This window comes from Pezoporus occidentalis, unplaced genomic scaffold (genome assembly GCF_034315485.1).
Source record: "Pezoporus occidentalis ecotype Australia unplaced genomic scaffold, CSIRO_AGI_Poc_V1 ctg124, whole genome shotgun sequence".
NCBI lineage: Eukaryota > Metazoa > Chordata > Aves > Psittaciformes > Psittacidae > Pezoporus > Pezoporus occidentalis.
Genome location: NW_026913038.1, coordinates 2688014 through 2704943, shown reverse-complemented (window position 1 = coordinate 2704943; position 16930 = coordinate 2688014). Strand labels below are relative to the sequence as shown.

General features: G+C 39.9%; 1 protein-coding gene across 8 annotated transcripts in view; it reads left to right on the top strand.

Annotated features, from left to right (window-relative positions):
• Positions 1-1596: 1596 nt before the first annotated feature.
• CPEB4 (cytoplasmic polyadenylation element binding protein 4) overlaps positions 1597-16930 on the top strand; it is a 42831-nt gene continuing 27497 nt past the window's right edge. For 2 of the 8 annotated variants that reach the window (XM_062607712.1, XM_062607711.1), the window contains exons 1-2: positions 1601-4618; positions 14451-14532. In XM_062607712.1, coding sequence (XP_062463696.1) covers positions 3497-4618; positions 14451-14532 — 1204 coding nt within the window. In that variant the 5' untranslated portion in view covers positions 1601-3496. Of the gene's footprint in view, positions 4619-11284; positions 12492-14450; positions 14533-14586; positions 14747-16930 lie in introns of those variants that run through there. The other 6 variants (XM_062607713.1, XM_062607715.1, XM_062607718.1 and 3 more) reach the window with 6 other exon arrangements.

The window sequence follows — 16930 nt, the reverse complement described above, 5'->3', positions numbered from 1 at the left end:
AACCCAGTAATTACATGTTCACAAAGATGTTTTCTCCCTACGTAAACAAGTCCATTTTCACACATGGAAACAAGGTATACATGACTGCAAAGAAAACTGATTTAATAAAATTGTTAAGAAATGCTGGGTTTGCTGAAAGAATCCGTATCATCCAAATTTGCCATCAGGCGACTGCGTAGTCTTGGATGAAGTTGTAGTGGACACCCCACTACTAAATGAAAATTATTCAGGAAATGTGTCTGCATGTTTCCTTTTCCACTTGATTTTTCTACTAGTGTATCCACATATAGCTATTTCACAGGGTTTTGTTATTTACTTTTGAACTATAATTTTATTTGCACATTTTAATTAGTAGATGTACAAAAGGGCACCCATCCCAGAAATGAACTGTTTTACAAAATGGAACTGTAGTAGACAAACATTTTGATGCTTGCCCCTGAACAGCCACATTCCTGTGCGAGAATAAATTCTGCAGTGAACATCAGTTTGGACCTATGGTTGTGCCCATAGACCACATACATAACTGAATATCCGAAAAGAAATCAGATGTGTAATGTGTAGTGTTACCCATCTGGTAACCGCAGCTGAAGTAAAACTGGAATTTCACTTCATATGCCTGGCAGCTGGGTACAACAAAGCCCATCGCTTTTATACAGATTTGCTATGCGTGATGAAGTAATAATCACTAAATGTTTAATAAATAACAGAGCTATATAAAATACATGCCGAATGAATAGTTTATGCTGTGATACGCATTCCCTTTCAATCCAGAACTTCCTAAAGCATGCCATAAACCTTAATTTTTCGCTGAGGCAATCCTGTCCCAAGGTACCACGTTTGAGACAGTTGCACAAATGCATCTCTGTAATCCTCCTCCCCATAAACACCTCTATTTATAGTGCTTAAAATGTTGTAATGGCCTCATCCATCATCCTGAAAGATGAGATTTGCTGGCTGTCACAGCTCAAACCTCTTGTCCCTTCATTGGCAAATATGTCTGAAAATCAGTGAAAACCTCCCTTTAACCCATGCAATAGGAATCAATTTCCCTCGTGCCGGATGGGGAGTACCTGGCCAGCACAGCGTGGGCCCTGCAGCAGAAACCAACCGTGAATAACCCCCATTTCAATTTCCAATATGACAGTCTGTCACTGTGTCACAGTTCCATGTTTCCAGAGTTAAAACCCAAACAGAAGTCAGGTGCTGTGGTATTTTCTCCACAGAAGTTGCCTTCCAAACATTTTGTTACATTATTTTGCTGACTTTCCGCTCCATGTGGAAAACGGCTCTAATGCATCTCCCTCAGGCCCAGGGTAAGGTTCACTAGAGGAGCTCCAGCCCTTCGGTGCTAAAGGGTGTTATAAACCTACAGTGTTTGGGGTACGATTTTGAGATATTACCCATGATATTATAGCAACGAATGCCGGCCAAAGGACACTGGCTTGGGGTGCCCCCAGCCTGCCCCACCAGCCCTGCATTGAGGAGGACGACCTGCCCTCCACAAAGATGGCGGCCCGCAGGGGGAACTACACTCCTCAGACCAAGATGGCCGCCCCGCCGGTACTCATAGGCCCTCTTGGCAGCTTGGTCCTGAGGAGACGGGGCTCGGCAGCGGCCGGGTGGGGAGGAGGAGGGAGGCACCGGCTGCGGCACCGAGGCAGGAAGCGGCGGCCGCTGGGGGGGTGGGGGGGAGGGGAAGGAGACAGGAAAAAAGGAGAAAGACAAAACAACAAAAAGAGGTAAAATAAGGCAGCGGCGGCAGCAGCGGAGGTTTCGCGCGGAGGACCCGTCGCAGCCAGACTCGCGGCTACCGGAGCGCCTCCCGACTCCCCGGAGCCGGTGTCGTGGCAGGCGGCCTCCCCCGCTCTCCGTTCTCCCGTCGCTCTCTCCCGCGGAGCCTCCCCGCTCCTTACATCGCCGGCAGCAGCGTCCCCCGCGGCGACCCTCCCGGCGCCCGGCCGGTTTACATGAGGGGGAAGGAATCGCGCCTGGAGCCAAGAAGACGCGCAGCAGGGGAAGGACTGCTCCGAGGAGCCGCCGCCGCCGGACCCCGCTCCCCGGTTAGTCCGCCGGCCCCCCCCTCCGCTGCACCCAGCTGCCGAGACCCCGTCCCGTAATCTCCGGGAGATTTGGGAGAACCGGTTAAACACCTTCCATGGGGGAGAGAGGAGCCCGACCCCCCGCCGCCGGTACCTTCCCCTCCCTGCTGGAGGCTGCTCCTCTCCTGAGGTAAAAAAAAAAACCCTCCTGCCTTCCCCGACACCAGGACTCGTGTGAGGGAGGGGGGACACCGCGGGGGCACCCCACAGAGAGCCGGGGCCTGGCGAGCCGAGCCCGCCCGCCTCTGCCCCGCTGGATGCCGAGTCCTTGAGGAGAAGGAGGCACAACACACGCTCGCACATCCACTGGCCTTTCAGCCCGGGGCTCGCTGTCTGCGGGGAACGCGCGTTATCTCGGGCGAAAGAAACGAGCCCCGCACCAGAACCCACCCTTCCAGCAGCAGTGAGAGCAAGAAAATCTCCTTCCCCTTCCTCCTGCACAACTCGCTGTCCCCTCCCTTCCCTTTTCCCGAACTGTGAATGCTGATTTCTGAGATGAAAATCTTCCTCATCGGACAGCCAGGACTCATATGAAGGACACGCAAATACTGGATCATAAATAAGGAGCGAGTCTGGCGAGCTCAGAAACCCAGCCCAAAAGGAGCAGCATCAAGAATCCACCCTTCTCCTGCACAACTCACTCCCCACCCAACACACATAGAATACTAATTTCCTGAGATAAGATCTTGCCCCTTTAAACAACCACACACACGCGCATACACACACAGTGTATATTATTACTAAATATAATACGTTAAACCCAACAGCACGGGGGAAAAAGCCTCTTCTGCAACTTGCTGCCCCTTTTCACCCTTCTGAATGCTGAGATCCTGAGGTAAATTTTTCCCTTACCCACAGCAAAGACTCTTTTTGAACAGGACACAAATATATATTAGATTATAGAGATGTATTAAATTATTCCAGATTTAAATCTATTTTTTTGCTGCCAAGGGGTCGGGGGACCAGACGTCATTGTATTTTCTTTTTTTTTCCCTTCCCTCTTAACTCATTTATGGGTGAGTCGAGGCTGCTGAGGAGGAAGAAAACAGGATAGTTACAATCTCTTTATTCTTATTCCCCAGAAGCTTTTTCTCTTACTGCTGTGCATTTCCTTTAGAAAAAGGAAACCTCTTATTTTGTGAACCAAAGATTTATTTTTCCCTTCCTCCTGGCCAAAGGAAGGAAAGAGACAAAATTGACACATTTAAATAGTTGGAGAGAGCTAGCTTTTGAAAAAAAAAAAGCAGGTATCTTTATCCAAATCTGAAGTAGCGTGGAGGGAGAAACTGGAATATCTAGCTAAAACTAGGATACTAATCTCGCCTCAGAAGAGGACGAGGTAAACACTAAACATCAACTTGTTCTTAAAGGGAGGATTCAAACCCTAAATATAATAAATGGGGGATTACGGGTTTGGAGTGTTAGTGCAAAACAACACTGGAAATAAGTCAGCTTTTCCAGTCAGATTTCATCCACATCTGCAGCCCCCACACCATCATCAAAATGCAACCCCCAGTCCTGCTGCTTTTATAAATAATAACACAGCTGCCAATGGCAGTAGTGCTGGGTCAGCTTGGCTCTTTCCTGCTCCAGCTGCCCATAATATTCAGGATGAGATTCTGGGGTCAGAAAAATCTAAAACTCAGCAACAGGAAAAGCAAGAGTCCCTAGAAAAACAGCAGCTTTCCCCTGGTCAAAGTCAGGAAGCAGGCATGCTCTCTGAACCTGAGAAAGCTAAAACTGAAGAAAATCAGGGCGATAATTCTTCAGAGAACGGCAATGGAAAGGAGAAAATAAGAATAGAATCGCCGGTGTTAACAGGATTCGATTATCAAGAGGCTTCAGGGCTAGGTACTTCGACGCAGCCCTTGACGTCCACTGCATCTTCTCTGACTGGTTTTAGTAACTGGTCTGCAGCTATAGCTCCTTCTTCTTCTACAATAATCAATGAAGATGCAAGTTTTTTTCACCAGGGAGGGGTCCCTACTGCCTCAGCTAATAATGGTGCTCTGCTGTTTCAGAATTTTCCACACCACGTCAGCCCTGGCTTTGGTGGTAGCTTCTCCCCCCAAATTGGACCCCTCTCTCAACACCACCCTCATCACCCCCATTTTCAGCATCATCACAATCAGCATCAGCAACAGAGGAGGTCTCCTGCAAGTCCTCATCCACCTCCATTCACACATAGAAATGCTGCTTTTAATCAGTTGCCTCATTTAGCTAATAATCTTAACAAGCCACCTTCTCCATGGAGCAGCTACCAAAGTCCATCGCCTACACCATCTTCATGGAGCCCTGGTGGAGGTGGATACGGTGGGTGGGGTGGGTCCCAAGGTCGAGACCATCGCAGAGGACTGAATGGAGGGATAACACCCTTGAACTCCATCTCGCCCTTAAAGAAGAATTTTGCAAGTAATCATATCCAGTTGCAGAAATATGCTCGACCCAGCTCAGCCTTTGCTCCAAAATCGTGGATGGAAGACAGTTTGAATAGAGCTGACAACATTTTTCCTTTTCAGGTGAGCACACTCTCTTATATCCGTAAGGAAAATAACATGTAAGTGTATTAAAATGGCCTAGAAAGGGTCGGGGGTTTGAACAGCACCAACTGATTGTATGACTTACGTGCTTCCCACTAAAAATATATATATAACTTGAAATGTAATCGTGTGAATTATGCTCTGAACTGTGAGTCATGTGGTTTTATTGTGTTGTGTTTTGTTTTTTTTTAATAGTGGCGATCATGTAAGTATCTTTTGCCCACCAGACATATGTATTAGCCAGTTTCCTTCAGTTTTAATACTTACATTCAGAAATAGCTGATGAACAAATTCAGTTGCAAGTAGTGAGTGTATTTACCAAAAAGAGAAAGGAATAAAGTGCTGCCAGATGAAGTATGAAGATATGAACCCTTTTTAAGTACTCAAGAATGTACCACATCTGAGAAAAAGTATGAAGTGTTTATATTTTCCTTTATAGTGTCAGATGGACTTCTAGTGCAACATCATTTTGTAGCAATTTTTGGAAACTTTTTTTTTTTGTGTTACATGATGGTAATCGATGCAGTTTGCTTTCCTCAGTAATAGCAGCAAATTTTACTTACAAGCCATTAAATCGTCATCAAAAATAGATCTAGATAAGTGGTCTCCCATATTTTAATGTGGTCTTATCCTGGCAGGAGCAGGTTGTTTAACAGTTCAGTCTTTCCTCCAAGCTGACGTTTTATGAATTTGGAAAGAACTGTATAATGTTGAACCTAATTTGCAGTAAAAATTATGCTAGAAGTACTCTTCCTTTCACCTGACCCCTAGTTAAATCTAGCTTTTATGTTTGTCTGTTCTTTTTGTAAACTCCTTTAGGGTGACCCAAAAAACCCAAGAGTTCTTTTACGTTTAGAGGGTTGTTTTTCAGGATCTTCGAATGGGGGCAAAAGTAAAACTGTCAGAGTGATTGCAGTATTTCTAGCCATGCTGTAAGAACCAGGGTGACCTACTTTAAAACAATTTGAAAGATCTGAAGATAAAAACCAATATGTTTCATGTTGTAAACAACCCTAAAGAAACAGAAATCTATTTAATAATGACTTTGTGGATTTAGACCCAGGAACAGTTCAGTTCTGCTTCCTCTAGTGTTCAGTTTCTGTTTGGTTTGCAGGGTCTGCCTGTGCAGCCTTTTGACAACAGAGCAGCTGCTGGCAATAACTTTCCATTAGAGACCTTTATTCTACTGCAGAGCTACTAGCTGGTTCAGTGTCAGGTAGAGCCCTTATAAATTTAGAATGCATAGTAATAATTGATTTTAATGTCAGGATTTGTAATTAATAGAATGAACCTGTGTTCAGCATACCAAATTTATACATTGAAACCATTAGAAAAAGGGACACAGCTGGAGTTGGTCTTTTTTCAGCCTCACTGCAGCGAGACTTGGCTCGCAGTTTAATTCATTCTCTACCCTGACACATAGCTGATGTTCAGAGTGACAGAATGAGATCAAGTGTGTCCTTGCTGCTGTGTATACAGCCCAAATACATACACAGCGATAGAAATGTGCTTGGTTTGACATCAAGGAAATTTCAGGAAATTGGCAAAGTCAACCTTGACTTCTGGGTTGTGTTCCAAACATAAAATAGCAGCCCCATGTATTTTGATCATGGTAAAGAAATAGTTTTTGTGTAGCATGTTGGTATCTGTTTACATAAACACTAAGATGAAGCTGTACATGTCAAGACCAAGTCTGACACTCCTTCATGCCAAGAAAAGGAAAGTGTTGGAGCGAACTGCTTTCCAGTCTGTTACTATCACTTCTGCAAAGAAAAGGGCAGGGCAGCAAAACAGGACTTCAGCATTGCAGACCTACAAAGATGCTGATTGATTTTGAAGCCATCTTGGACAACTGCTTTTTATAACCTTCTTTTTGTATAAAATCTTTAGCTCCTTTGGCCCCTCAGTCATTTGTGTGTCGAAAGCACACAGAATTTTTGAATCGCTGGAAACAAATGATGTAAAATTGGACCTTTGATGTCTTTTTGGTTTTTTTTTTTTGCTAATGCTGATTGTATGCCTGACTTCAAACAGAAATAAGGACTTCTGCTTATTATATATTTGTGTTCATGCATATATATTTGAAGTATCCTTGGTGATGCAGTCATGTACTGGATAAGGCTATTTTGTTACTGGAATCTTCTTAGATTCCTGTTTAGGAAATAATTGAAAGCTGTCTTTGCTGCAGCAACATAATGGAGTAATTTGATACAACTATCCCTTTCATTTAATATTTATGTTTTGCTGCTTAAATCATTAACAAGTGTTGCTGCAATCTAGTGAAAATTAGTTTCTTTAGAAGGCAAGATATAAACCAGCAATTGCAAATATTTGGGGATCACTTTTTCCTCAAAGGTTGCCTCTGCTTCAGCACTTGGTGAAACACAGAACTCTTATGTTTTGATGAAAATCTTAGGGTAACCAAGTCTAAGTGCTCGTTTCCTCTTCAGAGAGAGCGACATTGCATAATGTCCCTATAAGCCACTAATGTGAACTACTGCTCACTTCAGATATTTCTGCCCATGGCCCTTAGATGCTTGCAATGAAGTGGACATTCCAAATGGCACAGCTGGAAGGGAAATAATGTGGTGATCTCTTTGATAATCTTGCAATCTGATGATTGCTTGCTCAGTATTCAGAGCTGCATGAAAAACATTGTGCTTTTGTTCCAAGTGTTTTTCCTTTGGAATTCTGTCTCCTAGCATTTCAGAAGTAGCATGTCTGTAGGAACCTCTTGTTGCAGAGATGGAACTAGAAGCAAGGTCAGAGAAGACTGTTACCAGATCTGGTAATGAAATTAAGTTTTGATATTGTGCTTTAGCCACTGGGCAGGCTTCCCCCTTCAGATCTTTTGAAAAGAGAAAAGCCATTGTTCTTTGTGCATTCATTTGAAAAGGAAATGGTCTCCAAAAGAAAAAATGGTTTCTGAATTAAAAAAAAACAACGTGTCTTTTGGATAGAAGAGCCTTCCCTGAGAATTAATAAATGAAAATGCTTTGACTGTGACTATTGCATCTTAAAAAGTTACTGATTTTTAAAAATAATTCCTTCTACTTCTCTCCCAGCAGCACTGACAAAGTAAGTGCTCAGTAATTGCATTTTACTGCAGCATTGCCCTCAAGATTGTTTTGGCTTTCCTTTTGCTATGTACTTGCACTTCCTCATGAGAGTGGAACATCCTGCCTGTTATGCAATGAATAAATCTTGCTTTGATAGGCATTTCCAGGTTTCCAGATCTCATCTTCAAATGCATGATGATGTTTCTCGTGTTGGTCTTTGAAGGCACAAGCAAGTTAAGCAATAGTGTTCAGCTTTCTGTAAAAATGCTTAAAAATAATTTGTGTTTCTTCCTGGAATCAGCCTTGAAAATAACTGCCCATTTCAAAGAATTCTGTCCATGAGAGCAGTTCATTTTATCCACTTGTTCAAAATGTTTTTTCCTTTCTTCTGCAGTGGCTAGTTTCCAGATATATCACCCCTTCAAGTCCATTGAGGGGCTGTGCCAGGGAGACTTTCTCTTTCCCCAGGCAGATATGGAATGTTTAAGAAAACACATACGTGATTACAGAATGTGTTTGAATTCTGAGCCATACATCATGATTTGTTTGCCCATAGAAATGGGTTGATTTAGTAAGTGTGTTAAACAAATTCACAGAGTACTAGAAGTAAAAAATAACCTCTTGAATGCATTTGCTGATCTTTCCTCTTGAGGGAATTTTGCAAATAAATTTCTTTACCATGCCTCTATTTTACTATTTATTCTTTGTTTCTGAAGAACCTTTTTGGGAATCGTGATGGATGGTTGTATAAAACCAGGCTATTTATTTTGCAGCAAGTTTTGCAGAATTTTATTCTAGCAGCAGCAATTATTCCAAGAAATTTCAAGCTATCATTTTAAAGGAGAATAAACACTTGAAGCTGGATTTTTAAATGTCTGTTCACCCTTTTTTCTGTAACTACATCAGCTGTGTAGTTAATTAGTGTTTTGTGTGCTGTTCCCCACAGCTACTGATCTATGGAATTAGAAGCAGTCTAATGTGGTATGACATGCGCAAGTTAAGTACTGTGGAAGTTAACACTGTTCCTGTTTTATAAACTTACTACTGACGTTAATACTTCGGCTTTGGCCCTCCTGTGTGTTTTTGACCTCAGGGTTTCTTTTTAAAAAGAGCTTTTGTTAGAAGCTATTTGAATTATGTTTGTATTTTTCTAAGATTAAAAGGAGTACTCTTATTAAGCATTTTGCTTTGAAAATTGCATACTTAGCAGCCCAGCTAAAGATTGAGAACACAAGATATTGTGGAAAATAAAGATACATAAGAAACTTAGTATGTGGCTAAAATAGCATCAGACATGTTACTGGAAGTTTTTATAAAGGTCTATAATTTCTAACACTTAAAAAAAAAAAAGTTCAAGTTTACTAAACCAGAAGTGCTCCCTCCCAAAAAAACTCTATTCTATGCGTCATTTCACTTTTCCAGCTTTTTCTTATTGTTCCCTGGTGAAGCTATAAAAGATGATCAGGGCAGCATACAGCAACATCCTTTCAGGAAAAACCTGTTTATTCAAAGCCTTTAATTCACTGGATACTGGACTGGAAGCTGGAATACAGCATTTGCAGTATGGTGGGAAGGAGGAGAAGCTTACCCAAAAGCAGAATCAAGTCCAAATCTGCTTTGCAATTAAAAGAAAAACATGGAACTTGTGTTTAGTACCTACAATACCACCTCTCCCTACATGCTTTGCTGTGTCTGAGACACAAGGCATTTGAATTGTGGGAAATGTTCACAAGGTTTCAGAAAGTTTCAGGCTTCCCAAGCTATAATGAGGGTAGCAAATGTAGTTGTGAGTTTTCTAATTTTCTAATTCTGGTTTGACAAGATTTAAATACATAAAATAAGCCCCAGTTTTACAACTACACCTACTCCATAATACATATTGCTTAATCGACTGAAATAAATTACTTAACGTGATGGCATGTTTTGCATGATTACTGATTCCTCAGTCTTCAGAGAAATCAGATTGTATAAGATCATGCATACCCTTAGCTACCAGCCAGTGTTCATACCTTGCCAGGCTTTACTTGTACAGTGTGGGGTTTTAGCACTGGGAGGCCTAAGCTGGGAGGCATGGAATAGAAACTCTTGGGTTCTGGACTTGTAATTGTTCAGGTGATGACAGTGCTGTGGGTGCAGATTAACTATACTGAATCTGCACTTTAATACTTAAGTTAGATGTATATTTTTCTAATGTGCAGTAGAATTTAGGTATATAATTTTTAAGTGTAAAGTATGATCATCCAGTGCATGAAAAATTCATGTTTAATTTCTTCTGTAGATGAGGATGTCTCCATATATACAGCGTATATGCTTAGCACCAACTGACACTGTTTTTGGAATGACATGTGTTTGGACTTTGAAAAATAAAATTGGAATAGGATTCAGAATTTAATGATTTCCTGTTACAAGTGGCTTCATTGTTTTACAAGAACTCTGATCTGTCTGGGTGCTAGTGGGGAAACCAGAGCAGTCCCAGAGGTAAAGTGGTTTGCCCATGCTGTCTGGATCCAACGACAAAGTTGTGACATAAGTCCTGAGGTCTTCTCTCCATGCTGTAACAATGAGATTGCATTATTATGAGTACTGAACATACTCACAAATGATTTCTATGCGGTCAGAGAATCAGAATAATTTTATTTTTCTATAGACGGGGTGGCCAGTGTATAGTTCAAAACTTTTGTGCTTGCTGATGTAGAATATTTAGTCTTGACAGCTTTCTCTTAACCAGATGGGCTGTCGCTTCTTGTATATTATTGCAAAAACAATACTGCTTATTCAACATTATGGTTGATGAATGTCTTTTGAAATGTTGGCTGACATTTTCAACATAGTCATGTATTAAGACTGCAGGTTGATTTCTTTCTTTTTGGTTTATTTATTTGTTTGGGTTTTGTGGCCTTGTGTTCAACCTGATGTCTTTCTACCCGACTTCTATTTCCCCAGGATAAATGTTTGTGCCCTTTGAGCCCTCTGATAAAGCAAACTTTGAGATGCTCTAAACAAACTTGCGTGAAGCCAAGTTCTTGTGATTAACCTGGGTAAATAACAGCAGGCTGTAATTTACCAATTTTGTTCCTGAAGTGTACATACTCTGCTTTAGTCCAGTCTGTCATTACCCCTGTATCTTTTCTTTATAAATAAATCAAAAAGTTTACAGTAAGCAATCCAGCTCCATGCAAAGCACTGCAAGTCTGTGAATTGATCCATTAAAAAAGCACCACTATAGTGTTACTAATTCTATCTACGTGAAGTCTTTTGAAGAAAACATTACTTTTTTTCCCCAAGTACAGTGTGGTTTATGTGCTTTACAACTCGTAACTAACATCTATCTCACCTTTAGTTGCCAGTTAATGATCAGTATCTTGACTGTTACAGCTTTTCTGATGTTATGGAATTAAATGTAGAGTTACAAGTTTGTTCAACAATATGGCCACTACTACTAGCCTGTCATCAGTCTATGTTGCTTATATAATACATATATATGCATTTCAGATATAAGATGTGTTTCTGATAAAATGTACAGGTCAATTTGGAAGTCAACACAGGCACAATTTGTGCTACTTTTTTCAAAGCAGTCTCGCTATCAAAGGCCTTTAAGTAACATAAAATACTCTGAAATTCAGACTACCAGTGGTGACTTTCTCTAGTAGCATGAACCCTTTCGGCACTGGGGCAAGTAGTCAACTCCATTAATGGAGTTCTTTTAGAAGAAGCACTGTGCAAGCCTCTGAACCAGATAGGCATAGCATTTTGGCTGGTCTTTATTTAGGGTATACATGACTGACATCTTTTCATAGGATAAGAGGTATTTTGTTTATTTATATACCAAGTTCTTGAATTATGCTGCATTTCCAGAGATGTGGATTGCTGCATTAATTTCATATATTAATATATCCAAATTCAATGTAACAGTAATAGTGGCTCTTAGTGTTGTGCTTAGCATGATTTGCCAACTTCTAATTGATAAGCAGAGACATAGAGGAGCAAACTGTTTCAAACAACCCAGGAAAAAGGGGTCTTCCCAAGGGTGCTGAGGCTGGGGCAATTCAGCACCATGAACTGACAAAGATGATTAAATATGCTGTAAGCACAGAGACCTTTTGTTGGAAAGACAGGCAAGAAATGGATAGTAGCACACCAGTATGTTGAGGATGCTCTATCCTATGGCAGTCTTCTCCATTGCTGTACAAGTTATGGGAACCACTGGAGGGCCTGATTATGAATGTGGGCCACAGTTCAGCCAGTCCTCCTTTTTGTGTGATTGCTGATAGCTGCAGGTAGGAATATGACCGATTAAACTTTTGAATCAGTGTGCAGGGTTGTGTTTTAAAATGTTTGTAGTACGAGGAGAATCTTAGTGACCTTATACTACAAAAGTGACAACTAGCTGGTGCACTCAGAAGGGGAAAACCATAAACTCCTCACCAGAAAAAGGTTCCATTGGAGATGCGGTGTTCCTATCAGCAAACTAGTTCAATTCAAATTTCTTTTTCAAATGTTTGAACTCTCTGTTCTCAAAATCAGAAACTTACCACTGTAGCAAACCTCCCTGTTCATTACTATAGCTCATCCTATACGAGTATTTTACAGACAAGGGGCTATCTTTGGGCTCATCATACTGCAGCGTGTATACAGCACAATGAACTAGAAATGACTTGGACTCGGTTTCTTCCTTCACATCTCTTGCACAACTGAAATGTTAAGTGCCACAAATTCAGCAAAGACTTGCTACTACCGAGGTTCTGCACTTTGTGAAATAACAATTTTGTAGCTGTTCATAGCTTGGACTGGAGGTCAGTTACACACAGAGAAACACAATACACCTATGACAGTCGGAATGGAAGAAGGAGTAGCTACTGAGGGATGTCAGGTTTTCAGAAAATGCTCCTACCTGTGTTTTAGGCTATTTTTGTCATGCTGTGAGGACTGCTGAAAATGTAGCGATTGTTTTCTAGTATCCATTCCTGAGTTACACAGCTGCTGGATCCTAATGGGCCCAGGATGCAGACCCAAGGATTTTTACTCCATCTTGCTAAGTTATTTAAGTGTAAATAGAGTTTGAAAGAGTTATGAACTAGTAATATATAAACCAAAACAATAAGCTAAGTTTTACTGGGAAAGGAAGAAACCAGTAGGAAATGTGTGAAAGTAAAACACAGAATTTAAATGCTTGTGGTAAGTTTCTTTAAGGTGTGGCACAGAGATTTGTAATATAAATGACCAAGGAAAGAAATGCTGTGCAGAGACAGGGCAGCACTATGCTTTTTATAGCAAATTTGATATTGGGCTGGACTAATAAAGTTCCAAACTCTGGTCTTTCTAATGCTATCCGGGTAGAAAGAGTTCACCTGTTCTGTATCAGTAATAAACTGTTCTGAAGAGAGGAAAAAAATGTAATTGAAGAATAGCATTTTAGGTCAGAACGTAACTTATGAATCTGGAAATGGACCAGAACTCAAGAGTTAGTGGGTTCATGCCCTTAAAATTGTATTAGGTGTTTAAAGTCTGAGGTGACTGATCATTGTCTGATATAAAGAATACTTCCTGCAACACTGCGATCAATATTGCTTTAGCATGTCATCACTGGAAGTAAAGGGCGTTATAACTTGATACACAACAGTCTTTGTGTAATACAGTTTTTTACTTCACCACTGGTTTAAAAATGCTCAAAGCTGGGTGTGTGTGCTCTGGAGAAATTTCAGCTTCACAGCTAGAGTTAGGGACAAAAAACATACATTCACTGCTGTAATAATAACAGTCATGGAGAAACAGTTTAGAGCAAAGGTCTGTCTTGAATTGCTCACATTTTGCTTTCTTAATTTGAACAGATACTTTCCATGCTTGCCCTTAGTTAAGCGATTAACCTGCCAGAACAGGAATGAAGTCAAATCTTTGGATCTATTGTTAGAGTTCTTCTTTCAAGGTTGATTAATATAAATGTATAAAATTCTGTCCAAGTGTTTCCACAAATGTCTAAATGTATAAATATGTAGATAACATGGATAGGTGAATAATTTAGGGAATGATTTTTTTCCCTCCGTTAGTGACCTTTTATGATACTGTAAAGGTTTCAAAGTTTATATATGATATCTGTTATTTTGGAATTGCTAATTAAAATAATGCAGTGCTAGGATATTTTACGTTGTCTTACACTACATAATGTCAGATTTATAAGACATGGAATTTATTGTTTTAATTGGGAAAGTCTGAACCATGCATGTGTTAAATGATGGCTTTGGTTAAAATGAAGGAAAAATATTTGGTAAGTATACATCAAATGGCTTGAGATAATGAACCAGTAAAGTACATGAGACATCTTGCCTCCCATTTGTTGGGTCCTCCTTCAATTCTAGCAATGTTTGGAATACCAAACTTGTGAATTCAATAAATTAAAAATGAGAGCAAAGTTATCACCTAGTAAACCAAGCTATTTGGAGCAGTACTAATTGTGTGGAATATTTAGAACTGGCTGTGCAAAATTTGATTATTTCAGCTGTTGAGGTAGTAGTTGAGGTGAAGGAGATTCTATGTGTTTCTGGAATTTAGATTTTTTTCAATTTGGGCTGAAATAGCTAATTTATGATTTTTTCCTTGCAATTCTGTCTCCTTCCTACATCAGACTGACTTCAGCGGTGTATTTGTTTTTATTTATGCTGTAGTAGTGTAGAACAAACCTTAAGGTTTTATGTTTCAGGTGGTCTTGTTTAACAATGTGTGTTGCCTAAACTGGCTCTGTCTGTATTTGCTTGCAGGATCGCACAAGGACTTTTGACATGCATTCACTGGAGAACTCCCTAATTGACATAATGAGAGCTGAAAACGATTCACTGAAAGGTAAATTTAGAAAGAGACTATTTCCTGCAGTAAATAATTGGGAAGACCTGCTTACTTAGAATAAGAAACTTCAGTTTGGGGTAGGAAAAGTAAAGGGTAGGCCTCCCCTTTTCTTTTTCAGTTGTCTACATGAAGCTATTGCAACACTTGAGCATTTGAGTGTGGTTTGTCTTTATGCAAAACAATGGGAAACAAGCATAAGCTGATCTTTTGTGTAAGTTGCCAGTGTTGTTTGTAATAGATGCAATGTATGCAGCCTGTAAAAATGATCAACTTCAGGCATCTCGAGCAGCGCAGTGAGATGTAACTTCTTGCTTAATAGTGTTTTCCTGCTGAAGTCATAGTTCTTTCTGCCTTGGGGAAGCATGAGTTTTGTCTATGTCATTTTGAGAAGAACACAGAGAATTTCATCACTTTTTTTTTTTTTTTAGTCCTTTGCCTCTCTTTTTGTTGTGGCCTTGAATTGCAGAATTCTTTATAGCATTGGGAAAGGGAGGTTCAACTGACCTGCAGTTAGGATTTATCCTTCTTTTTTTTTTGGCAAAGGTAATCTTTCTCTGAAAATATGTCAACTTACAAAGTATTCAAAGCATTGTCTACATGTTTTATCTAAACCTGAATAGAAACTGCTTACGGTATAAAATTGAGAAGTCTAGTTTTATATAATGAGTAATCTATTTCAGTTCAGTGGTTACTTGTATAAGTAAACACTTAGGCTCATTATCTAAGCAGTCAGTTTTGTTACCAGTCATGAGACCACTAAAAAAACAAACCTGCATTTGTGGTTTCTTAAAGTATATTTCTTTTCAAGATATCAAGGCTTGTAGTGTTAATGTAATCTGACTTGTTTTAATAGCGACCAACCTTTGATAAACTGCCAATACCCTGCATTTGTTGCATTCACCGTTGTCTGAAATGCAGCTTGCATTTCACATCCCCAGTATACCAAGAAATACACTTTCCTACTGAAATGACAAGGAGAGCTTGAGATAGGTAATAGCAATGCCAAATGAAATAAAATCAAAAATACATTCTCTCCTTATGTACTGGGGACAAGCCTTTTATTAACAAGTAGTAATCGCTTTCTTTTGTTTTATATGCTGTCTGGCAACATCCTATGCCCCAGTATTGTATCTCAAACCAAGAATTGGGTGCCCTTCCTTGACTGCAGCACCTGGGATTTGTCCAGAGACCTTCTATTCAACAGTCAGGCAGGCCAAACCCAGCTTTTAGCTGATGAAATCTGGCAAGATAACAACCCAAGGTGACATGGCTGTAGAACAAACAGAATTTCCCTTTAAATATTAATTCAGCAGAGTCAGGTTCATATGTATTTATACTCAGTAACTAAACAAGGGTAGTTCTGCTCAGTAATAAGACTTTTAGTTTAAACGCTTTGAAAAGATTCTTTGCAATTGAAATATATTTTACGTGCTTACCATGTTTAAAGAATGATGGAATAAGTGTGTCAGCAAAGAAGATGTATAGTTGTGATACACGTTAATTCCTGCTTAAGCTTGATTGTTAATCCCCTCTGCAGAGCCACTTAGGGTTTATCTAAAGTTTTGTATGTGTTGTATCCTACTGATCAAAACACAGTAATATCAATCAGGTATTGCTCTGGGAATTATTTCTTAAGTTCTTTATAAATTATTCTGTTTATAGTTAATAGTTATAAAACTATAAAGAAAAATCCTTAAAACTGAGATGAAAATTTTATGTGGTCCTACATGAAGCACTCTGTTGTGAAGTCTCATTTTTCAAGGATTTCCTTGGCAAAACCATTAAGTTTGCTTATAATGAAATGTGCAGTTTACTGGATTTGCTGCTTATCTGCCATAGCATACAGTAACTTAGCTGCTGCAATATACTTAGGAATGGATCTTTACTCAAGCTAGCATCTGCTGTGTTGTGGTAATGTGGCAACGATCGTCCGTAAATAGGGCAGGATTTGGAAGGAGAGGAAATAACTTTAGTTAAAGCAACTTAGAGCTGGAAAAAAATCAAAACTTGGTGGTAGACAACATATTACAAGTCAAGTCTGAGGAAATGTCTGTGATCACAAACCTATTGGTTTTTATTCATCTGGTGAATCCTGGTGTAGGATTATGTCAACACAGATTCTCTCCTGTTTTCACTTTTCTTGTCTCATCTTTATTTAAACTGATTGAAAGGAATCTTTAAAAACCTTGGACCTAGAAATATGACAAATTATGGTTGTCATTTCAAATCTTTCATGCCATTTCAAACACCTGCAGCTAAATAAGCTGATCTATAAGATGTTTTTTTGTTGTGCTTTTTAAATGGATTCACCAGTGCATACAGTGCTTTTAAACTAAAGTTGGAAGCTCTCAGAAAGGAAAAGCTTCTGGGTTTGAGACTTCAAAAATAGCCTGGG